Source organism: Coprinopsis cinerea, assembly GCF_000182895.1.
Source record: "Coprinopsis cinerea okayama7#130 chromosome 1 map unlocalized cont3.1, whole genome shotgun sequence".
NCBI lineage: Eukaryota > Fungi > Basidiomycota > Agaricomycetes > Agaricales > Psathyrellaceae > Coprinopsis > Coprinopsis cinerea.
Genome location: NW_003307544.1, coordinates 3377747 through 3399058, shown reverse-complemented (window position 1 = coordinate 3399058; position 21312 = coordinate 3377747). Strand labels below are relative to the sequence as shown.

General features: G+C 51.5%; 10 protein-coding genes across 10 annotated transcripts; 7 read left to right on the top strand and 3 right to left on the bottom strand.

The window, feature by feature from the left end:
- Positions 1 to 72: 72 nt before the first annotated feature.
- Positions 73 to 1050, top strand: CC1G_00622 (translation initiation inhibitor). Its single transcript, XM_001829391.2, has 4 exons — positions 73 to 185; positions 483 to 685; positions 783 to 925; positions 982 to 1050. The coding sequence occupies exons 1-4, from the start codon at positions 134 to 136 to the stop codon at positions 989 to 991; spliced, it is 408 nt and encodes a 135-aa protein (XP_001829443.1). The 5' UTR covers positions 73 to 133; the 3' UTR covers positions 992 to 1050.
- Positions 1051 to 1317: 267 nt separating this feature from the next.
- On the bottom strand, positions 1318 to 2388 carry CC1G_00621 (proteasome subunit alpha type 5; the record flags this gene model as incomplete). Its single annotated transcript, XM_001829390.1, has 7 exons — positions 1318 to 1386; positions 1451 to 1546; positions 1602 to 1704; positions 1756 to 2120; positions 2184 to 2209; positions 2264 to 2308; positions 2364 to 2388. The coding sequence occupies 7 exons, from the start codon at positions 2386 to 2388 to the stop codon at positions 1318 to 1320; spliced, it is 729 nt and encodes a 242-aa protein (XP_001829442.1).
- Positions 2389 to 2700: 312 nt separating this feature from the next.
- Positions 2701 to 3979, top strand: CC1G_00620 (myo inositol monophosphatase; the record flags this gene model as incomplete). Its single annotated transcript, XM_001829389.1, has 6 exons — positions 2701 to 2942; positions 3000 to 3076; positions 3130 to 3242; positions 3295 to 3593; positions 3653 to 3839; positions 3896 to 3979. 6 exons carry the CDS (start codon positions 2701 to 2703, stop codon positions 3977 to 3979), a joined length of 1002 nt encoding a protein of 333 aa, XP_001829441.1.
- Positions 3980 to 4117: 138 nt separating this feature from the next.
- Positions 4118 to 5350, bottom strand: CC1G_00619 (hypothetical protein; the record flags this gene model as incomplete). The annotated part of the gene is made up of 3 exons (XM_001829388.2): positions 4118 to 4683; positions 4740 to 4909; positions 4968 to 5350. The coding sequence occupies 3 exons, from the start codon at positions 5348 to 5350 to the stop codon at positions 4118 to 4120; spliced, it is 1119 nt and encodes a 372-aa protein (XP_001829440.2).
- A 424-nt stretch (positions 5351 to 5774) lies between these two features.
- On the top strand, positions 5775 to 7121 carry CC1G_00618 (hypothetical protein; the record flags this gene model as incomplete). Its single annotated transcript, XM_001829387.1, has 3 exons — positions 5775 to 6375; positions 6442 to 6976; positions 7034 to 7121. 3 exons carry the CDS (start codon positions 5775 to 5777, stop codon positions 7119 to 7121), a joined length of 1224 nt encoding a protein of 407 aa, XP_001829439.1.
- A 312-nt stretch (positions 7122 to 7433) lies between these two features.
- On the top strand, positions 7434 to 10014 carry CC1G_00617 (NOG2; the record flags this gene model as incomplete). Its single annotated transcript, XM_001829386.2, has 9 exons — positions 7434 to 7668; positions 7739 to 7887; positions 7948 to 8116; positions 8168 to 8430; positions 8482 to 8724; positions 8776 to 9535; positions 9586 to 9644; positions 9718 to 9941; positions 9995 to 10014. The coding sequence occupies 8 exons, from the start codon at positions 7434 to 7436 to the stop codon at positions 9835 to 9837; spliced, it is 1998 nt and encodes a 665-aa protein (XP_001829438.1). The 3' UTR covers positions 9838 to 9941; positions 9995 to 10014.
- A 422-nt stretch (positions 10015 to 10436) lies between these two features.
- Positions 10437 to 12279, top strand: CC1G_00616 (enolase). Its single transcript, XM_001829385.2, has 7 exons — positions 10437 to 10470; positions 10529 to 10583; positions 10640 to 10735; positions 10788 to 11219; positions 11276 to 11735; positions 11804 to 11977; positions 12031 to 12279. Exons 1-7 carry the CDS (start codon positions 10441 to 10443, stop codon positions 12116 to 12118), a joined length of 1335 nt encoding a protein of 444 aa, XP_001829437.1. The 5' UTR covers positions 10437 to 10440; the 3' UTR covers positions 12119 to 12279.
- A 555-nt stretch (positions 12280 to 12834) lies between these two features.
- On the bottom strand, positions 12835 to 13032 carry CC1G_00615 (hypothetical protein; the record flags this gene model as incomplete). The annotated part of the gene is made up of 1 exon (XM_001829384.1): positions 12835 to 13032. One exon carries the CDS (start codon positions 13030 to 13032, stop codon positions 12835 to 12837), a length of 198 nt encoding a protein of 65 aa, XP_001829436.1.
- Positions 13033 to 14524: 1492 nt separating this feature from the next.
- On the top strand, positions 14525 to 16878 carry CC1G_00613 (hypothetical protein; the record flags this gene model as incomplete). The annotated part of the gene is made up of 15 exons (XM_001829382.2): positions 14525 to 14663; positions 14713 to 14734; positions 14793 to 14887; positions 14941 to 15008; positions 15076 to 15249; positions 15301 to 15327; positions 15385 to 15457; positions 15511 to 15555; positions 15700 to 15890; positions 15945 to 16029; positions 16083 to 16094; positions 16154 to 16331; positions 16382 to 16433; positions 16486 to 16583; positions 16650 to 16878. The coding sequence occupies 15 exons, from the start codon at positions 14525 to 14527 to the stop codon at positions 16876 to 16878; spliced, it is 1488 nt and encodes a 495-aa protein (XP_001829434.2).
- Positions 16879 to 19710: 2832 nt separating this feature from the next.
- CC1G_00612 (hypothetical protein) lies at positions 19711 to 20832 on the top strand (the record flags this gene model as incomplete). The annotated part of the gene is made up of 2 exons (XM_001829381.2): positions 19711 to 19940; positions 20001 to 20832. The coding sequence occupies exons 1-2, from the start codon at positions 19735 to 19737 to the stop codon at positions 20830 to 20832; spliced, it is 1038 nt and encodes a 345-aa protein (XP_001829433.1). The 5' UTR covers positions 19711 to 19734.
- Positions 20833 to 21312: the final 480 nt, after the last annotated feature.

The window sequence follows — 21312 nt, the reverse complement described above, 5'->3', positions numbered from 1 at the left end:
CCTGAATTCGATATCCTGGCCTGCCTAGTTCTCGTTAACTTGCCGCTCCCTCACAACATCGATCAACACCAGACCCAGTGCTACGAACAAGAACTCGCCTTACAGAAGGATCGATATTCGCTGTAGAAGAACGATGTCGACTACTATCAAGACTCACGAATCTCTCACTCCCGTTTCTACTTCTCGTGCGTCCCCTATGTTCGTCTCTGCAACTGATTGAATCGCTCACCACTTTCCTTTTGGTCATATTGCACTCTTTCAATAACGAAATCAAACGCCGTATATACACGATCCGGACGTACACCTCTACGACGATACGCACTCGCACCCACCGTATGCAATCGGGTTCTATAACCCTCTTTCCTTCCCATTCACGGCCACCCTCTAACCGGTGATCACTGACCTCCATTCTCTTCCTCATCCACCCTGCCCACCTACCACCCCGCCACTCTCCACCCTCCACCGTACCGTACACACAACAGAGGCCCCCGCCGCCATCGGGCCCTACTCGCAAGCCATCAAAGCCGGCAACCTCCTGTTCTGCTCAGGATGCATCCCCCTCGACCCCACCTCCATGGAAATCGTCCCCGGCGGCGTCGAAGCCCAAGCTGAACAAGCCCTCAAAAACTTGAAAGCCGTCGTCGAGGCTGGAGGAGCCGAGTTGGGCAAGGTTGTTAAAACTACTGTGCGTTCTTCAGTTTCTGTTTCGCGGTGACCCGGTCACGACTGTGCGGTGTAATTGAGGAGTACCTTGGATTCTGATTACCTGCTTGATGTTTTAGGTCTTCTTGAAGGATATGAACGACTTTGTGACTGTTAACGGTGTATATGCCAAGTTCTTTGGAGAGCACAAGCCTGCAAGATCGGCCGTGGAAGTTGCCAGGCTTCCCAAGGATGTTCTCGTCGAGGTTGAGGCCATCGTTAGGTGCGTTTTCTCTCCATCCCCCATCTCGCTTCGTGGACTAAATCGATTGTGTGCAGTCTGGCGTAGATGGTAAAGCTCGTTTGTATGTAAAGAAAGAGAAATGGATCTTAAAGTCATAATAGCCGGAACTGAATGGGCGCTTAGAGCAGCTACGAACGAGGCTTACAAGCCACGAGGTAGACCTGAAGGGGTAAGTAGAACCTTTGGAAAGGATCGTGAAATCAATTGCGGGTAGACGCGTTGTACCCGTACCATAGTTATCCCAGCAGAAATGAACGCGCTTCATCCGGAAATGCATGCTCATTAGTCGTCGGTCGGGTTCATTGGGCTAGTATACAACTCTCCAGAGAGGGTATGGGTTGTAGTGTAGATGACTGTGATCAAATGGGGAATCACATCTCCTCGATAATGGCTTTTAGCCTGACTTCGTCGAGGATCTCGAATCCCTTTGCAGGGGTCACCTAGGCGGCGCAGGAGGGTTGGTGTCAATATCAGGCGCGACTAGGGTGCATCGATAGTACGAACCTGGGCTAATTGAACATTGTGTTGATCCAACTTCTCCTCCATGACTTGCTTCAGTACTCGAAGAGCGAGGATCTGTGCTTCTTTGAGTGACATTTGCTACAAACATAGAATGTCAGCCCGAGAACAGGAAGTCGATAAGCGATACACGAACCTTGTGCCATTTATCCTGCAGTTCGCTCTGTGCTGCTTCCGATCCTGATCCAATGGCCTTGGCCTCATACCGAATGAAGGTACCAGAAGGATCCGTATGATACCTATCAACTCAGTCAGTACCCAAACCAAAGCAAACCCAAAAGTCCACTCACAACTGGGGTCCCAACTCATCAATCCCCGCAATAAGCAGCGCAACACCGAACGGCCTACTCATCATCGCCTCCTCATCATGCACACTCTCACCAAACCTCAACGCCAAATCACACACAGCCTGCGTAACGCTCTCGACCTTAATCCTCTCATCATAAGTGAAGGCGTGGTTCTGCGCTGTGACGCGGGCGTGGTCGATCATGGTGCGTGCGTCGGCTGTGAGGCCGGACATGGCGCAGCCGAGGTGGGTGTCGATTTCCATGATTTTTTCGATGGAGGAGGATTCGAGGAGGGGGGATTGGACTCGCTTTTCGACGGCGAGGACGACGCCTTCGGGGGTTTTGATTCCTACTGTTGTTGAGCCTAGCTATGTGGGGCGGTTGGGTTGTGTTAGGTTGGGGAAAGTATGGGGGCTCGGGGTGGGGTGTACCTTGATTGCTTCGATGGCATATTCGACTGCAGTACTGGGTCAATATTGGGTATATTAGAGAAAGATAAGAGGTTGCAGACCTTGGAATAACCGTCCCTCGGGCGAGAAAGTGTTGACACCACGGTCTACACAATTTCTATCATCAATCCTGAGATTCGTGACCTTAAGACATACACTAACCGTATTCTGAACGCGTAAGGAACATGGCGAATTAGAAAGAGTCGTTGAATAAAGTGGAGGCGCGACGGGCTAATGCTTTCGATCAGCTTGCGACGCGTATACCTCTCGTGGGAATATCAATTAGCGCCATCTAATCTTATCGACCATTGAGGGTCTTGGCAATGAGATCATCGCTTGATTCAAGAGATCTCTGCCAACGTTCGCGACCCATCGCTCGCATAGATCCTCAGCTTTTCTTTCGTCCTGACTCAGACAGCTCCATAGAGTCCTATAAGACGGGCACGTAGAAGAACAGAACCACACGCTTGACCTGAACCCAACTCTCTCGACTTTAACCATGTCTGATTATCAGAAACTCACCCCCACCGAGTACAAACCCATCCTCGACTTCATCGTCACCGTCGCTCGAAAAGCCGGTGCTCTCATCCTCGAGGGATCCGCAGCGATTCAGACCGTCTCATCCCAAGAAACGGGCGTAAATGAGAAGAAGAACTCGGTGGATCTTGTCACCGAGTACGATGTCCGTGTCGAGGAGCTGTTGCTGAAGGAGTTGAAGAATGGGTATCCCAATTTTAAATTGTATGTCCTTTCTATTTAACACGGAAATGAAAAGATAAAACTGAATGACTTGCTTAGTATTGGAGAGGAGTCGTATTCGGCGGGTAAACGCGAGCCATTGACCGACGACCCTACGTTCTGCGTTGATCCAATTGGTGAGTACGGTCCTCTACACCCTCTGCGCAGCCGCCTAAAGCCCTGAACACAGATGGAACAACCAACTTTGTCCACGGCATCCCCTTCGTCTGTGTCTCCATCGGCGTAATCTACGAGCGCCGCCCCATCATCGGGGTCATCTATAACCCCTTCCTCGACCACCTCGTACGCTCTTCCCCTCCTCTCCTCCTACTTCCTAACCCCCAAGCCATCATAGTACACAGCGGCTAAATCCCACGGAGCCTACCTCACCCGCAACAACGGAACCCCACAACGCCTCCCCCTCGCCTCGCCCCCCAAACCGCTCTCCTCCCTCCATGGCGCCGTCATCGGCGTTGAATGGGGCTCTGAGCGTAGCTCGGAGAGCATGGCAGGCAAATCGTCTTCCTTTGTCAAGCTCGCTGGAGACCCCGAGAGAGGCGTCCCGGGCGGGAAGATGGCACATTCGCTGAGGTCGTTTGGGAGTGGTGCGTTGAATTGTGCGATGGTTGCGCAGGGGGCGTTGGATATGTACTGGTGCGTCTCTTTGAACCTTATGGGAAGGGAAGCGGAGCTGATTTCGCGGTGGATTTTAGGGAGATCGGGTGCTGGCCTTGGGATGTGTCCGCTGGAATTATTATCGTTCAGGAGGCTGGAGGAATTATCACCGGATCCCACAAGGTCCTCTCTGACACGATCAACGCTGAGCAATTCGGCGATGTAACGGAGGATATCCTCTTCGGGCGCAAGTACCTCCTCATCCGTGGTATTGCTGATACTCCGGTAAGAGTCATGGATTTAATCAAATGCATCGGACGGGATACTAATGTGAGCTATAGACCGAGTCGGGAAGAGATGCACAGAAACGTTTGTTGAAGGAATTCTACGATACGGTTGTCGACGTGGAACCCCAGTACGATTAGACGGGGAAATACAGCGGAAAGGGGAAGAAGAAATCAACGTAGTAGTTCATTCATTCTGTCCCGCTCCTTTTTCGAAATCGCGAAATGCCTTTCATAGGCTCCCAGCAAGGAACCATCCCACCTGGAATAGATGAGAGATCACACACAGCGAATATCATGGACTACCCACCAATGCCATTGGTCGCTTTCCTGTACATGTTCAGCGTCGATACCCAACTCGTGCATTCTTCTAAACTCCAGTTCTCCCTGCTTCTTCAAGAAGCGGGAAACAGTCGAGAGCAGTACCCTATCGGCAAAAATATACCGATACTTGAACAAGCTCGAAACGAAAAAGTTGCCGGTGGTGGTGTTGACTTCGGTCTCACTCGACAATGTCCAGCTGTTACAGATGGCAGGGTCAAAGTTCATCTCGACGGAACCAGGAGTGAATTTTCGAGGGGGGATGTTAAGTCGTTTGAGAGGAATGCGAAGGCAGTGCTTGTCCAATACCCAACGCGGTTCGTCGAGGTGGAAGAGTTTCTTGGTGCTCTGGGGCTGCCATTGGACGTTGGTTGTGATGGTCCAACCGCGCCTCTCGTACTTGGCGAGTGCGCCCAATTCTTTGTCGGTGATTCTGTCCATGGAAGTGGCGATGCGGGCGCTGAACGTTGCGGCGGGGTACATGGAGTAAGCGGCTTCGTAGGTGATAAAGTTCATCACGCAGGCTGGTAGAGACCATGTTTCAGGACCATGAATGACCGGAACAGGGAGGACGACTCACTCGAATGGAACGAAAGAATCGAGTGGAAAGGGCTGTGTTTGGATGCCATGACCTGTACGACTTTCTCGCCCTTTCTAAACTCGTAGACAGCTGAGACACCGCACGTCCTATAATCCTCTCCTTTAACATAGTCATCCTCTTCGTGGGAGGCCACCCTCTGTTGCGCTCTCCTCGAAATTAGGGTGGTGTTCCGTCGGTTTATAGGTATACCCGTCGTTCATCACCCACCTCCTCACCTCCAGCGCGTTCTGCCTGGGGGTGTACAAATCCAAATCCGACTCTGGGTACACGACTCTGTCGATAAACTGCACCGCCGTCGACCCCGAAATCAGCGTCGCTGTCCTCGCTTGGAGGTGTCTGAAATCTACAATCTTCGATGGGGAGAAGAACCGGGTGAGGAGTTTGTCGATGTTGTACGCCCTGCTGCGGAATTCTGAGTAGGCGGTGTAGGCCTTTGAGCAGGTTTTGGAGAGGCGGATGGCATCCCCTGGGTCGAGGCTTGAGTAGATGATGTCGTAGATTGGGGGGCTGCTGAAGATGGCGTTGGCTGTGGGGTCTCCGCGGGCACGGTAAATCCCTATGGAGAAGGGGACTCTATGTCTTCTGGACATTGTGGCGAGGTTTTAGTGCTTTGTTGTTGTGGTTTGAGAGAGAAGTGGAACAAGGCGATGGTCCCAATTTTTCGGGTTAATGAGGGTTTGATCCGTTGATGGATGTTCCCAGGAGCGACGGATCAAATATGGCTTTTGTCCGAAGCAAGTGAGCAAGGAAATGGTGAGCGTCGGTAGGATAACGTCTCCCTCAATATCTACGCGCAGAGTGTGTCCCTTGGACTTGGATTAGCGTGTCGTTTCTGGGACGGTGCCTTGGGGGTCTCGTCGGTCATCGCTTTCGTGAGAATTGCCATCAGCGGATCAATCCCTTGCATTTAAATTAGTGAAAAACCGCGTCGTGTCGTTCCTCCTCTCGACTACGACGTGGCCCCGCCTTCGCCTTCGCCCTCGCCCTTGCGAGGCATCTGAAAAAAGAAAAAAAATGGAAGAGGACTATCGAGTCCGGATGGCTCGCTTATACGGAAATAAACGCGCCAACCGAATCTTCCGCAGTCCCCCTATCTACGACCTCATATTTTCCCGCCTCAGCCCCGCCGACTCGATTCGCCTGTCAAAAACGTGCCTATCCGCGTACAACGCTCACGAAAACTACTCTGAACGGTGCTATAACATCGACAAACTCCTCAACCGCTTTTTCAGCCGTTCGAAGGCTCAGGCGTTCCGGCTCCTCCAGGCGCGCACCGCGACTGTGATTTCTGGATCCACTGCGCTGCAGTTCATCGATCGTATTGTGTACCCTGGTTCGGATTTGGATCTGTACACGCCTAGGCAGCATGCGTTAGAGGTTGGACGATGGATTTTGAATGATGGGTACAAGTATAAACTGGAGCCTCAGCAACCTGATTTCGTGAAGAGCGCAAAGGAGGTGGCAAAGGATGAAGGGCAGGACGACTACGTGAAAGGAAAGGATTACCGGACCAATGGCATCTCGGGCGTATTCGAGTTTAGGAAGGGGAACAAGGTCGTACAGTTGATCGCGTCGAAGCATAGCCCTTTCCATTCGATTCTTTCCTTCCATTCGAGTGAGCTTTTTCTTATGGATCTGTGTGCTGGAAGTGGCAGCTCTGACGCGTGCCTTGTCATAATAGCCTGTGTCATGAACTTTATCACGTACGAAGGTGCATATTCGATGTACCCCGGTGCCACGTTCGACGCGCGCGTCGCTGCGTCCATGGGCGAGATCACCGACAAGGAGCTCCGCGCACTCGCCAAGTACCAAAAACGAGGGTGGACGATCACAACCAATGTCCAATGGCAAGCGGCCAAAACTAGGAAACTTTTCTTCATCGACGAACCGCGATGGGTTATGGACAAGCATTCTTTCCGCATTCCGCTTAAGCCTATAAACGCTCCCCCTCGCCAGTTCACCCCTGGGTCTGTCGAGATGGACTTTGACCCCATCCTTTGCAACAGCTGGCGGTTGACTAGCGATTCCAAAGTCAATAACACTACCGGCAACTTTTTCGTATCCAGGTTGCTCAAGTATCGGTATATGTTTGGAGACAAGGCGCTGTTTATGGATGTTATCAAGTATTTGAAGAAGCAAGGGGAGCTTGAGTTTAGGAGGATGCAGCTGTTGGGTTATCATCCTGATTATGTCGAAGCGAGTAGTCAGTGGAACTGGTGAGTCCCGTTCTGGATTGGCGGCGTGTTTTCGTTTCTGACAGAGGATATTAATAGGTGGGACGGATCGCTTCTTGGAGCTTATGAAAGGCATTTTGCACTCTCGAAGGAGGAGCGGGAGGAGAAGGTGAAACAGTTGGGGTGAAGTCCTGTAGGGTTACCGCTGGCTTGGTCTATGCGTACTGCTTTCGCAGTACAAAATGAAAAATAAACCTATAAATTATTCCTTTCTCCGCTATCTATATAGTGTAAATTTCATTACGACACCCAAATGAGCCTCTCGAACATTTTAGCGCCCAGAAGCGATTGGACTGGGAAAAGAGGGAAGACGCGTGGGAACGCAATCAGCATTTTTTGGCAAAGGCCTGATCGTTCGCCTCACGGCTTTTCTCCAGACCTCCGCACGACCCTCAACCTTCCCCTTCATCGCCGTTGAGACCTCCTCTACAACGGAACAATGGTCTCAACTTCCTCCTCCAAAAAGAGCTCAGGCTCAGGCGGCAAAATATCACTCAAAAAAGTCAAGGGCGAGAACTTTTACCGCGATGCCAAGGCAGCCAGTCGTTTGAAGATGCTCAACGGCGGCAAAGCCGTTCGAGATAGAGATGGCAAGATTATTAAAGCTGCTGCGTTCCAGAAGGGTGAAGATGAGACTAAGCCTGGACGAGTGCAGCCTGATCGTCGGTGGTTCGGTGGGTTCTTTCGTTATTTGATGGGTTGTTGGTTTGGGAGTTTTGGTGCTGAAGGTTGAGTGTTGAATAGGAAATACGAGGGTTATCTCGCAGACTGCTTTGGACCACTTTAGGACGAGTTTGGCTGGGAAGAAGGATGATCCTTATTCGGTGTTGTTGAGGAGGAATAAGCTTCCTATGGCTTTGCTTGACGATGCTGCCAACCCGCATACTCGCAAGGTGCGTCTCTGGTCCTTAAAATTCAGATTCATCTTGTGACTGAAGACGATTCGTATCCAGCGCTCACACATCGTTGAAACTGAACCATTCGCCGAGACCTTTGGACCGAAAGCACAGCGCAAGAGGCCGAGGATTGAGGCTGGGACGTTTGAAGAGCTGAGCCAGATGGCTGCGACTGCGGGAGAGGAGGCTGAGGAGGCTGCTGCCAAGTCCGGAAAGGACGTTATCGGTACGTTAACCTTTATCCCGAAGTTAATGTTTCTCTGAAACGTCGTTGCAGAACCCCTCGCTTCAGCAGTCACCAGTGCACCCGCGTACGCCGACTACAAGGAACCTATCTACGCCAAGGGTACTTCGAGACGAATCTACGGAGAGCTGTACAAGGTCATCGACTCTTCGGATGTCGTTCTCCATGTTTTGGATGCTCGAGATCCGCTGGGAACCATGTGCGAGTCTGTGTTGGATTATATCAAGAAGGAAAAATCGCACAAGCAGGTCGTACTTGTTATCAACAAGTGTGATCTCGTGCCTAACTGGGTGACCGTGCGTGGTTCGATGCTTTATCCTCTCCTACGTTGCTTAACCCTGGAATAGGCTCGGTACATCCAACACTTGACGCCCCGGTACCCTACCATCGCTTTCCACGCCTCTCCCAACAATTCGTTCGGCAAAGGCACACTCATCCAGTTGCTCAGGCAGTTCGCTCAGCTGCATTCGGACAAGAAGCAAATCTCAGTTGGATTTATTGGATACCCTAATGTCGGAAAGAGCAGCGTTATTAATACCCTCAAAAGCGGCAAGGTTTGCCGTGTCGCACCCATTCCTGGTGAAACAAAAGTGCGTGGCTTCATTATCCGTTTGAACTGCTTCCTGATAAAGTCGATCTAGGTATGGCAATACATCACCCTCACCAGGAGGATTTACCTCATCGACTGTCCCGGAATTGTTCCCGCTTCAGCCAAAGACTCTGAAACCGACATCGTCCTTAAGGGTGTTGTCCGAGTTGAAGCACTACCCACTCCCTCAGACCACATTGCCGTCCTCATGTCCCGAGTCAAGCCCATCTACCTGTCACGCACCTACGACCTCCCTCTTCCCAACCCCTCCAATCCTTCCGAAGGCTGGTCACCGGAAGATTTTCTCGAGAAACTCGCTCGCATGAAAGGTCGTCTACTCAAGGGTGGCGAACCTGACCGTAACTCTGTTGCCAAAATCATTCTGCAAGACTGGGTGAGAGGGAAGATTCCGTTCTTCGTCTCTCCGCCTGAGAGGTCGGAAGAGCTCAATGAAGCTGAGGCGAAGAAGAAGAGGTTGGCGGATGCGAAGGGCAAGGGCAAGGCTGTTGAGCAACAGCAGCCAGAGTTGACTGTGAAGCAGAATTTGAAGACGATTACGCAGAAGAATACATTCATTCCGGAGGATATTAAGAAGATCGAAGAGGAGGAAGAGGACGAGCAGGAGGAGCAGGTTGCTGTAAGCGACGGTGGTGATGATTCCGAGTTGGATGCAGAGGGTGAAGATGACGTTGAGGAGGATGAAGAGGAGGAGGAGCAAGAAGAGGAGGATGACTTGAAGTGGACCGATGTCTTTGCTGGAATCAATGCCCCAGAGGAGGAGGCCTCGGAACCTTCTGATAGCGAATCCGAAGGTATGTTTATTGTAGTTATTTTCATCCTCAAACTCAATTCGTCACCGCAGCATCGGAGGAGGAGGAGGAGGCACCTGTCAAGAAAGAGGCACGCATGAAGACGAACAAGGTATGTCACAGTAAAGGATTACGATGGTGTTTTTATCTGTTATCTGACCGGTCGCCACTTCCGTGTTTTCCAGCGCAAAGCAGAAAACTTCTACACGAATGCCAACGTCAAGAACAAAAATCGACAAAAGGCAGCATTGCTCCGATCATTACCCGCTGGGAAGAGAAGAGAGGGCCGAAAGTCGAGAAAGTAAACGCCCTGTTCTGGTTGGCTGGAGACGTGTGTTGGACCGAAAATCCGATAAGAATTGTAGGAATTTTGTTCGAAGCTTGGGTCGCTGGTGTTCATGTGTCCAGGGCAAGTAATCTGTCCCTTTTGGCGAAGCAAACGTCTGATCCCAACTTTTTTAGGTTCTGTTGTCGTTTACCTCACGTCATATCTTCATCTGTACGCTATACAAATCTTTTGGGGCTAGTTATCCCTCATGGAACATTCTGGAGAGTCGCGCGCATCCATCGAACGCTCGTCCCCCGAATCGACCCGTCCTTGGAAGATGACGAAAGTTGTTCAAGGTCGCGGGTATGTCGTAGACATTGACCATTTCACATGAGGCCTCCGGTCTTTCCTACTCTACGCAGGTTCTGGTTCAGCTCAGGACGCGGGTTTAGACAGATGGGGGCTATCGGGAATTGATCGGGCGTCCGAAGAAACCCAAAAGAGAGAAAAAGGAAATTGACGTTCGCATTCAATCTCGATAATTACGCCTCCAAGCCCGTGAGAAAGTTCGAGATCGATAGATAACTGGGGCTCAAGTTGGCTTCACCTTTCTCTTTCGTTCTACAACCATCTGCTCATCATGTCCATCACAAAGATTCACGCTCGCCAGGTAAGTCGACCCTGACGATGCGCGACGCGTTGGACCCTGGCTGATCTTGCGCGTCTAGATCTTCGACTCTCGCGGTAACCCTACCGTTGAGGTCGATGTCCACACCGCCAAGGGTGAGTGAAAGGTTGGTTTGTTTTTAAAAGCGTCACTAACGATGACGGCGCTGTAGGCCTCTTCCGCGCTGCTGTTCCCTCTGGTGCTTCCACTGGTGCCCACGAAGCCGTTGAGTTGCGTGACGGCGACAAGAACGCCTATGTCGGCAAGGGTACGCGTCAAATCGCTCTTTTTTAATACCAAAGGTTAACAATTTTACGCAGGCGTGAGCAAGGCTATCTCCAACGTCAACGACATCATCGCTCCCGAGCTTATCAAGTCCGGCTTGAAAGTCACCCAACAAAAGGAAATCGACGATTTCCTCATCAAGCTCGACGGCACCCCCAACAAGGGCAAGCTCGGCGCCAACGCTATCCTCGGTGTCTCCATCGCCGTTGCTGAGGCTGGTGCTGGCGAGAAGGGTGTCCCCCTCTACCAACACCTCGCTGACCTTGCTGGTGTCAAGCCTCCCTTCGTCCTCCCCTTGCCATGCTTCAACGTTATCAACGGTGGATCCCATGCCGGAAACAAGCTTGCTTTCCAGGAATTCATGCTTTTGCCCACTGAGGCTTCCAGCTTCACCGAGGCTTTGAAGATTGGTACAGAGACCTACCACACCCTCAAGAAGGTCATCACCGCCAAGTACGGTATTGATGGTGAGTGAATTCCTTTGTTGAATCGATACTGGGAGGGTTCTAACGTGACGTTCTAGCCGTCAACGTTGGTGACGAGGGTGGATTCGCTCCCAACGTTTCTGGCGCCGATGAGTCTCTCGAACTCCTCACTGAGGCCATCAAGAAGGCCGGCTATGAGGGCAAGATCAAGATCGCTCTCGATGTTGCCTCGTCCGAGTTCTACAAGGACGGCAAGTACGACCTCGACTTCAAGAACCCCAACTCCGATCCCACCAAGTGGATCACTGGCAAGGAACTCGCCGATCTCTACCTCTCCTACGTTGAGAAGTACCCCATTGTCTCCATCGAGGACCCCTTCGATCAGGATGACTGGGAGGCCTGGACCCACTTCACCTCCAAGAGCGGAATCCAGATTGTCGGTGACGACTTGACTGTCACCAACCCCCTCCGCATCAAGACCGCCATTGAGAAGAAGGCCTGCAACGGTCTCTTGCTCAAGGTCAACCAAATCGGTACCATCTCTGAATCGATCCAGGCGTATGTCCTTTCTCACTGTGATTTATCATGGGATGCACGTTGACTGACGAACGTTGTTCTTTTCTTAGTGCTCAGCTCTCTCAATCCGACGGCTGGGGTGTCATGATCTCCCACCGCAGCGGTGAGACCGAGAACACCATCATTGCTGATCTCGCTGTCGCCCTCGGTGTCGGCCAAATCAAGACTGGTGCTCCTGCTCGTTCTGAGCGTGTTGCCAAGTACAACCAGCTCCTCCGTATCGAGTATGTGACGTCTGTCTTTCTTTGTCCACCCTTGTGCTCACTGGTCTTTCTAGGGAACAGCTCCAGGGCTCTGGTGCCATCTACGCCCAGGGCAAGGGCTTGTCCGCTGGTTCCACTCCCCCTGCTCTCCTCAAGAAGTAAGCGTGGGTTTGCGATCGAAGAGGTAGTGAGAGTGAGAAGTCGACACAACAACCAAAATGGACACTTGTACTTTTGTGAAATCAATCATCATAGACTATCGTTATCTGCTTGCATCGATGCCTTTGTTGTTGTGGATGTATACGAGAATGATCATGAAGTTGGCATGACCGCTGACGACGAGGATGACGATGAGAGTGGAGGGCTATGTGAAGGGGTGATATATTATTGGAGGGTAGAAGCTACTCGTGAGATGTCAGAGGGGGTAGTTCTAGGTCTCTATTCAGTGGGGTATACTTTGGGTTAGGTTCTCTCAAGGAACTTAATTATACCCAACTTGGCCTGGCTGCGACCTGAGCCTGCTACTAAAAGGCAACGGTGACGGAGCTATGAGTACTACGATGGGACGAGTGTATGGGTGGTGACTGCCAGTCGCTCCCGTCAAGGCAGTTCGCTGGACCATCGAGTTGGCGGAAGCCGTAGCGACAATCTTCTTGCCTCCCATCCTTCCTCTTCGCCTGATGCCTTGGTTTCTCTCATTTGGGACAAACTTAGGAGCTCCGCAAGTCCCGGATTCGAGGTGGTACCACAATGCTGCCAGGGTGTCGAACTGGAGTTTGCAAGGAGGATGCGGACAGTTCCTCCAGTACCTTCGAGGGTGACCGTGTTTGTTGCTTGCGGTGAGATGCGTGTTCAGTCCTTCGAGTTTAGGAAATCCTTTATGGCAGATGTAGCACTCGAAAGTATGTCCATTCCATGCCGCCTCGGTCGCCTTGAAGGGGATTTTGGCCCGAGTCGTACACGGTGCCAAGGGGCTTGCAGAGGCGGTCCATCGGTCCATCGCACCATCCGACGTGGCCTTCGAAGTCGAAGTCGCTCCCTGGAACCAGGAGGTTGCATTTATCGCAGAGGTGCATGGTGGTGGTACGGTGCAAAGGTGGTCACTGGTCGGGGCTCGTGGAATTTCTGGAGGTTTCCCGTTTTATATAGCCTTGCTCTTGGCGACCTGGTCTCGGATTGCCGGATGCGATGTTGTCTGGATTGGAGAAGGAACAAGAGAGCACCTGAATTCTTATTGCCTTGATTCTTTGACAACGTCGAAGCAGACGGGGACAAGACATGGTTCACAAAGGAGAAAGGCAGCAGACGCTCGAAAGGCGCCAAATCTTGCCATAAACAGACGGTCCGGCGCTTCCCGCATTTCCCATAATCAGCGGCCCGGATTGTGACTTCCCCGCCGGTGTCAATTCCTGTTTTCCAGGCTTCGTCTTCTTCCTCCACCTTGCTTCGTGCACCGAATCATCATTCACATCCCACATGGCCTTTGTACCGGGGTTTTGCTTGAACAGGGAATTAAAACGGTTGAAATCCACGAGGTTTCATTCTACAATGGACGTGCTTGAATCTCGGTTGCGCTGGCGGGTCACCTGGCGTGGTTTGTTCGTCTTTGCAGAAATCAATCCGAAACTTGGGACTCGGACTTGAGGAGAAGAGCATCTCCTCGGAAGGCTTGATGGGTGGTTGACTGCAAATGGAGGCCTGTCTACAGTCGCCCTCGTAATGGCGATTAGACGTGAGAGGGCCGCTGCGATAACGAGAACAAGAGGTTTAGGAAGAACTTCGAAGCTCGAATGGGTATTGAAATGGTGCGTTCTCAATACCCGAGATGGCTCATTATTAACGACGTGTCATGCAGAGGCTTCGACTCGAGTGCTTTATTACTCATATGGCATCCTGACCAACATGTCAGGACGGCGTCACCTTCTAGCTGCTCAGCGCAAATGGCTCGGACTTGACAGAGGCTCTACACACTTAAACCTCATTCGTTACCACGGATCCCACCCACCCACAGGCTATTACCCCACATTGATACCATGCGACACTTGTGATTGGATGACTGTCGACTTGGCCGGAAAGGCGGTTCAACAGATTTTACGGCCAATTGTCCACTATGTCACCGTTTCGGCGCGTCCTCCGGGGAAGCAGTCAGAAGACGAAGGAACTGGCGTTGGTAGATTAGGTGCATGACTGTGACTTCTGAATGCCCCTGCTTTCGACTTACAAGCTCAGAAGGCCTATTCTACGGGTTTTTCGGGTTACGACCAGGTGAGGAATGCTTTCAACGCTCGCATGGATCTCACTCATATCGAAGTAGCCTTGTCCCTTAGTATTGCCAAAGTATCACCGGGCATGGAGCAGTGACACCGGCTGACTTCGCTGCCTTGAGGTACGGAAAGATATCTATCTTTCTTTGGCCAGCTTCTTTCGCACCGACATTTAGGGTTGTGCTTCTTCTCTTGTTATATAATAGCAACAGGCAGGCTGTAACGTTAGGGTCTGACCTGTTCTCTCTGTGCTCGCCCTTTCCCCACCCTTCCTCTACCACCACTTGTCGAAGAAGGGTCCAAGATGTCGGACAGCAAGATCAGCGACGTCGTGCATGAGGAAAAGGCCGAGGTGGAGGAGCCCTACCAGATTGATCCTGAAGCAGAGAGACGGCTCATCAAGAAGCTGGACTGGACATTGCTCCCTCTGTTCACTATTACCTGTAGGTGGTGTCGCCGTGAGTGTCAAGATTCTCACTAACAGAAAGGAAGATGTGTGCAATTATATCGATAGGTATGTCGTTCATGTATCCTTCATCCGTGCGTTGGTTCTGACTTCTCGTTCCTTCTAGGACTGCCATTGGTATGGGCCCCTTGCCGGCTGTCTTTTCGTCCGCTAAAGCTGACATGTTCGCCAACGTCAAGGCAATGCTCGTATCGCTGGTTCGTACCTCCGCCATGTCCTCTTTGTATAATGGCGATATTGACGACATCCACTAGGGTTGGAGAAGGATTTGGGAATGGAGGGGTTAGATCTTAACATCGCTTTAACAATTTTCTACGTCTTTGTAAGTCGACTCCCCCTCGGTTCTTTTGATAGCATGAACCTCCTGGGCTAATGCACTCCAACCCCAGTACACCTGTGCCGACATTCCATCAAACCTCCTTCTCAAACGCTTTGGGACAGTGTGGCTGGCATTCACGGTCTTGGCTTTCGGTCTTATCTCCCTCTTTTCTGCGTTCCTGCAGTCGCAGCAAGGCTTGATCGTTACGCGTGTAGTCCTGGGTTTGGCTGAAGGCGGTACTTTGGTATGTATCATATCTCACTACAAGTCCTCAGCGATACCCACCGCGCTGTAGCCCGGTCTGGTCTATATCATGTCAAGGGTGAGTGCCGTCAGTCTTGAATGAGAGCGCTGCAAGACTGACTCTTGGATTGAATAGTACTACAGACGGCATGAATTCGTCCTCCGAGTCGGCATTTTCTTCGGCATTGCACCGAACATTTCTGGTGCCTGTAAGCAGAGTCACTATTGCATTGCTGAGGGGTAGATATAACAATCCTTGAAGTCGGTGGGCTTCTGGCTTCAGGTCTCCTCAAAATCAACGATTTCGGTATGATTACAACATGGCGGAAGGTTAGTCGTTGGTCAGATAGTTTTGATGGTTCTTTGTTTCTAACCTTCCATGTAGATCTTCTTGATTGAAGGCACGTCGACCTTTGAAAATCGGCAACTCAGTCTTTAACCCCACATCTAGGAATCGTCACCACCGCCTGGGGTATCGCCTGCTTCTGGATCCTTCCCAATGACCCCGCCACCACCAAGATGTTCAACGAAGAAGAGCGGAAACTCGCCATTGCACGGTTAGATGCTGACCAGGTTATTAAGACTGGAGGTGTCAAGGAGAAGACGACATGGAGACTGGTTTTGCGGTCGTTCAACTTCAACGTAGGTGCCTGCGTCTTTGCCCTGACGTTTTTCTTAAGATATACCTGGCTTTAGACCACCATTTGCACCATCAGCTTCCTCCTCTTGAACGTGTCATTCCAAGGTCTCGGTTTGTTCTTGCCTACCGTCGTCAACTCTTGTAAGTGCGGTGCTTGCTTCCTCGAAGAATAGATCTGACGTCTTGTCCCATAGTGGGTACCTACAGTATGTTGCAGTTGCTTCGCAGCGGTGTATTAGAAGTCCCATCTGACAGCTCTTCCTAGCTGTCGTCGAAGCACAGCTCCGAACCGTCCCTCCTTTCCTCGTCGGCGGTATCTGGTCCTTGTCAAACACATATCTCAGTTACCGTATCAGGAAACGATGGCTGCCGATCATCACTTCAGTCTCTCTCGTCGTGGTCGGCTATGCGATTGCCATTTCTACCCAGAATCGAAGTGCAAGGTAGGTTTCGCCGACTTCAATCTGGATGTATTCTGAGCGGGTATTTCTAGATATGCAGCGTGCTTCATTATGATTGCTGGTGGTTCGGTCGGAGGCTCTTTGGTATGGATTTTGTTCCTGTAGGTTTGAAGGGATAGGCTAATGATTCGTTTAGCTTGTCATTTGGGGAACCGATAATGCTGCTCCTGATACAATGCGTGCAGTTGTCAGTGCCGCCATTCCCGGTCTTGGAGCTATGGGTTCAATCGTCTCGTGCGTTCTCTCCTCTCGTTCTCCTTCGTCTTTTCCAAACGTGACTTAATTCTTGGTCGATTCCAGCGTATGGACCTACGTACCCTCCGACGCTCCCGACTACCGACGCGGTAACTCTGCCTGTCTCGGATGTGTCACGACCATTGTCTTCCTGCTCATCATCAAGACTATCTACATCTACCGTGAAAACGCTAAGCGTGATCGTGGTGAGAGGGATTACAGGTTGGAGGGCAAGACCGAAGAGGAGATTAAGCAGCTCGGGTATAAGCACCCCGAGTTCAGGTATCAAGTTTAAATGGGCGAACATGGTGATATTGGTCAAGGAGATAAAGTTGAAGGGAAAGGGATGCAGGGTCTTCCCTTCTCCACCCTTTTGGAACGACCTCAAAATGCCCTATTAACACGAAGTTCATGGTTTTTAACGTTCCCTGTATCATTGTCGTCGCATCGCATTTCGACCTTGCTGTCTGTATATTAGTGTCTCGCTTTTGATGAATTTTTTCTGCATGTATTATCCTCGCTTAGACGTCGGTTTATCTATCCACGTTGATCACGACTTTCTGTCTATTGAGCGACCCTGAAAAAGAATCTTTTCGTCGGAGCCGCTCTAACTTCTAACTTCTATTCCATTGCCCAGCGTGAAATGTCAAGAATTGAATAGAGTGCTGTAGCCAAGGTGTTCTCCGTCGGACGATCCGTCTTAACACGTTGACGAGGTCGAGAAGACCACGCGACGTGGATCGTATGTGGAAATGTGTATGCTTCTTTCTCCGGGAGGATGTTCCGTGTACAGAGGTCCCGGAAATGCGCTATATTTCTCCAATGAAAATGGTCAAGAGTTCAAGAGGGGAGCTTCTCATTCCACCGAGGTTTTTATAACTCTCTTGGGGTGGTGATGTATGGAGGAAGTCTCGAGGATAGGCCTAGGGAGACCGGAGTGAGTGTTTCTTGCGTCGGGAAAGACGGAGACAGGATTTCGAAGAAAAGGTAACCCGAGAGTGGGTTCGGGCACTTCGACTGAGTCTGTCAGAAAAAAGAAGAGTTATTGTCGCCTTCTGCCGCGGTGCTCTCTTGCGGTGAGAAGCTCGACTGCCAGAGGGAGGGAGAGAGAGGGAGAGAGCGAACAGAACCAGGTTTTGTTTGGGCAGACTCGCCTCGAAGAAGCCCGCTTCAGTTCGCCAGCCCTGAGCAGGGTCTTTAATTAGCCCTTACCGTAAAACATATATGAGGACTCCAGACCCCGAGTCTGATGTGGGGAAGCCGAAACATGCTATCCGTCGTGTCTGGTGACCAGTTACGAGCAGTCCCTGTTGAAACACCCTTGCGAGGACAACAGGGACAAGGGTGACACGGGAGCGGGGAAGGGTCAGATGATAATATCGCTTTAATGAACGAACGGAGGAATGGACTTGGGGTGGTGAACGGCTGCAACGGAGCGCTGCTGGCGAGTGCCGATCAATGTACATATATCCCCCTATTCGCGTAATGCCAAGGGTCGCGGGGCGTGTTCGCGATACGCGTCCGATTTGAACGAATGCGCGCCTGTCGAGGGCAGCTAGGAGAAGGAGAGGGTGTTTGGTTTGAATAGGTAAAAGGAGGGAAAGTGCAGTGGAGGAGGGACCTACAGTAGTAGAGAGCAATAGACGGGCAGGATAAAGAGGGTGAAGTAAGCAATTTAGATAAAGTACACACACCGGAGATGAGGAAGGTCTTGTGTGTGACGGTGGCAAGGATGAGGTGAGCGAAGTGCGACAGGGTGCTCGGACCTGGAACGCGACTTTAGACTCGAAAGGCTAAGCGATATTCGCCTCCTCGATGTCAAGCGTGTGTCATGAAGCCAGGAATACGATGAACATTGAGGCTTCGAAGAGGCTTCCAAACCATCGTAGAGTTGAGTCAAGGCCACGCTCAAGGTAAAGGATACCACGGTTGCCCCTCGGCTATTGTTCCTGCGATGGTGGTTGGGATGTCAGAGTGATGGAGTGAGGTTTCTTGGGTCCCAAGTCGCAATGTCCAAAAGAGGCCTATTCATTCAAGTCCATGAGCCCCACATTCGGAGGGTAGGGTGCAACTGTGTGCACCAGTTTGTCGTTAGCCTTGGGGAATCATGAGGCTTCCCCTGGCGACCGGAGATGAGTGCGCCTGACCGGAAGCCTGTTGGCCAGGGCGTCTCTTAAGAGCCAGAAGTAAGACCTAGTAAGACCTGTGCGTCAGTAGAGGATAGAGTCAGACCAATGTCAGTGTTATGGGCTGCGGATAAACGACACCGGAAGCGCTAATGAGATGCATGACACGTCCGTCCCTGCCGCGAGCCTCGAGGCGCGTTGTTTGATAACGAAAATTAGATCACCGAAGAGAAATGGCTTTGGCGTTTTTTGATCCCAACATATGAATCCAGACTGCCAATTGTAAAATACAATATCGTTATCAGACTTTCTGCAAGGAAAGGAGATGGGAAGACAGGATGTGCTCACTGAGTTGCGCTGTTTTTAACTGGTCAGAATCCTATGCCAGCGCCAACACGTCAATGGGTTGTGCTGATGAGGGTTCGAACTTCCAAGCATTGTCGGGGTTCGCTGTTTGCCGCCGCTTTGAGGCATGGTGCGCGTCCCGAGCCTACGGATGTGTACGTGACCCCTTTCCTGTTGGAGAATAAACAACGACTTCCATCAGGTTCACGTCCGATTCGCAGGAAAAATTCTGGGACGACATGGATGGGGGTTGACTTGACTTTCTTACATATCCCAGAGCCCAGAGCATCCCTGAAGGTTCGCACAATAGCCACTGTGACAACAGGGAAGAATCACAGGTCATCCACATGTTGGATGGCAAGTTGGCAAATTGGTTCCGAGTCGCGTCGAGAAAATGACTGGGGACGCTAATGAAGACGCGTCTTTTGTCAGTGTAATTATTGGTTAGTAGTCATTAGCGATAAATTCGAACCGCAGAAGGACTAGACTGAGGTCTAAGTGGGAGAACGGAAAGGCCGAAATCAAGCGAGGGAGAACACGGTTCGCGGTGCACGTGATGAACGCGATCGAGTGTGTTGTTTAATTTTGGCATCAATGGCAATGATTGACACATAAAGATCAGCCTCGCGTCCTCATTTCGCCCTCTTCCCCCCGTAATTGGCTTCCCGTCCCTCACAACAATGAACCCCCCACCGTCGCTGTCCCGCACGTCGTCCGACGCAAGCTTCTCGTCGTCGGACGACATCACTCCCAGCGCCATCAATGCCTCGCGCCGCACGCGAAAGCGCTTCACCAACACACAGCTCACCATGCTGGAAAATTTATTCCACCAGACCTCCCACCCGTCGAGAGAGGAACGCGAGGCTGTGGCAAAGGCTGGTCAAATGTGCGTATTTTTCGACCCAATTTGTGGCCCTGATCCTAACCGGAAATGCCGACTGCCCAGGGAAATCAAGTCTGTGACGATCTGGTTCCAAAATAAGCGCCAAACAGAGCGCAAGTCGCAGCAGGCGAACAAGGAACCAAGCAACAGCAGCAGAACGGTCTCACCGACGTTCAGCAGCAGCAGCACAGTGAGCTCGTCCAAGAGTGCTGGGTCCACCTTGTCCCTGCGCGAGCGTCCGAACCTTGACCGCATTGCCACGCGTACCGAAATGCGCAACCACCACAACCCCCGAACACCGCGACGCCACGCTCATCACTCCGACAGCACATCCACCGGCGCAATCTGGGACCACATGCCCTCCTCGCCACTCACAGTGCCCCCTAGCCCAGCCACCTCAGACTACCTCGATTTTGCTAAGCATTCTCGTTCGACAAAACGCACGCTGGAATGGGCCTGCGCTGCGGCACGCATCAGCGACAAAGACCACCACCACTACCACCATTCCGCGCAGAAACCCCACCACCACCATCACCACCATTCTCATACTCATTCCTCCTATTCCCATACCTCCAGCGGCGACTCGTCATCAATGGTCGTCGGAGGCAAAAGGACCGTGCACCGCGAGAAACCTCAGGCGAACTACCACCCTGACGTAACGCCCAAGGGCGCGCCCATTGACTTGGACACGACGGACGACGAGGATGAGGAAGCCATTACCCCGCCGAGTACTTGGGGACGGGATGACAACCGCTGGGACCACCACGGCTCATACGGGACGACGGGCGCCTTCAAGAAACAACAGCAATCGTTCCCTTACCCCAACGGCGTCGACGACGATGACATGATGAAAGCCGCACTAGCCCTCTGTGGTCTAGGTGGCCGCCGTATCTAAACTAAACTTCTAGTCCAACTCTAGTCTAGTTTCAGTGCCACTAGAAACGGGGGGAGAGGAATTCTTGGTTGGTCAGTCTGTCGGTCGACCGGGAAGCTTGGACTTGGACGTTGCGTTGGGCGGTTTTTCTTGGGTGGTTTGAAATATCTGGCTTAACCTTCCCCCGGGGTTGTCACTCACTCCTTCAACCTCCCCCTTCGCCACGTCTGACGACCACGATGACGAACTAATGAACTTTTTGTGCTACACGACTTGCTACTCTTTTTTTATTATTCTTCTTTACTTCGCTTTCACCCAACGAACTGTCTTCATTAGCATTGATATCCCTTGCAGACGATACCAATTATTCCTCTCTCTCTCTCCCTTTCACCCATCACCCTGCATCCACTCCTCACATCCCGCCCATCTATTTTGCGATATCTCAAATATCCATACCATCCGCTTTCCCGACCACTCGTACTCCTCGCCGACAGTTAGAAA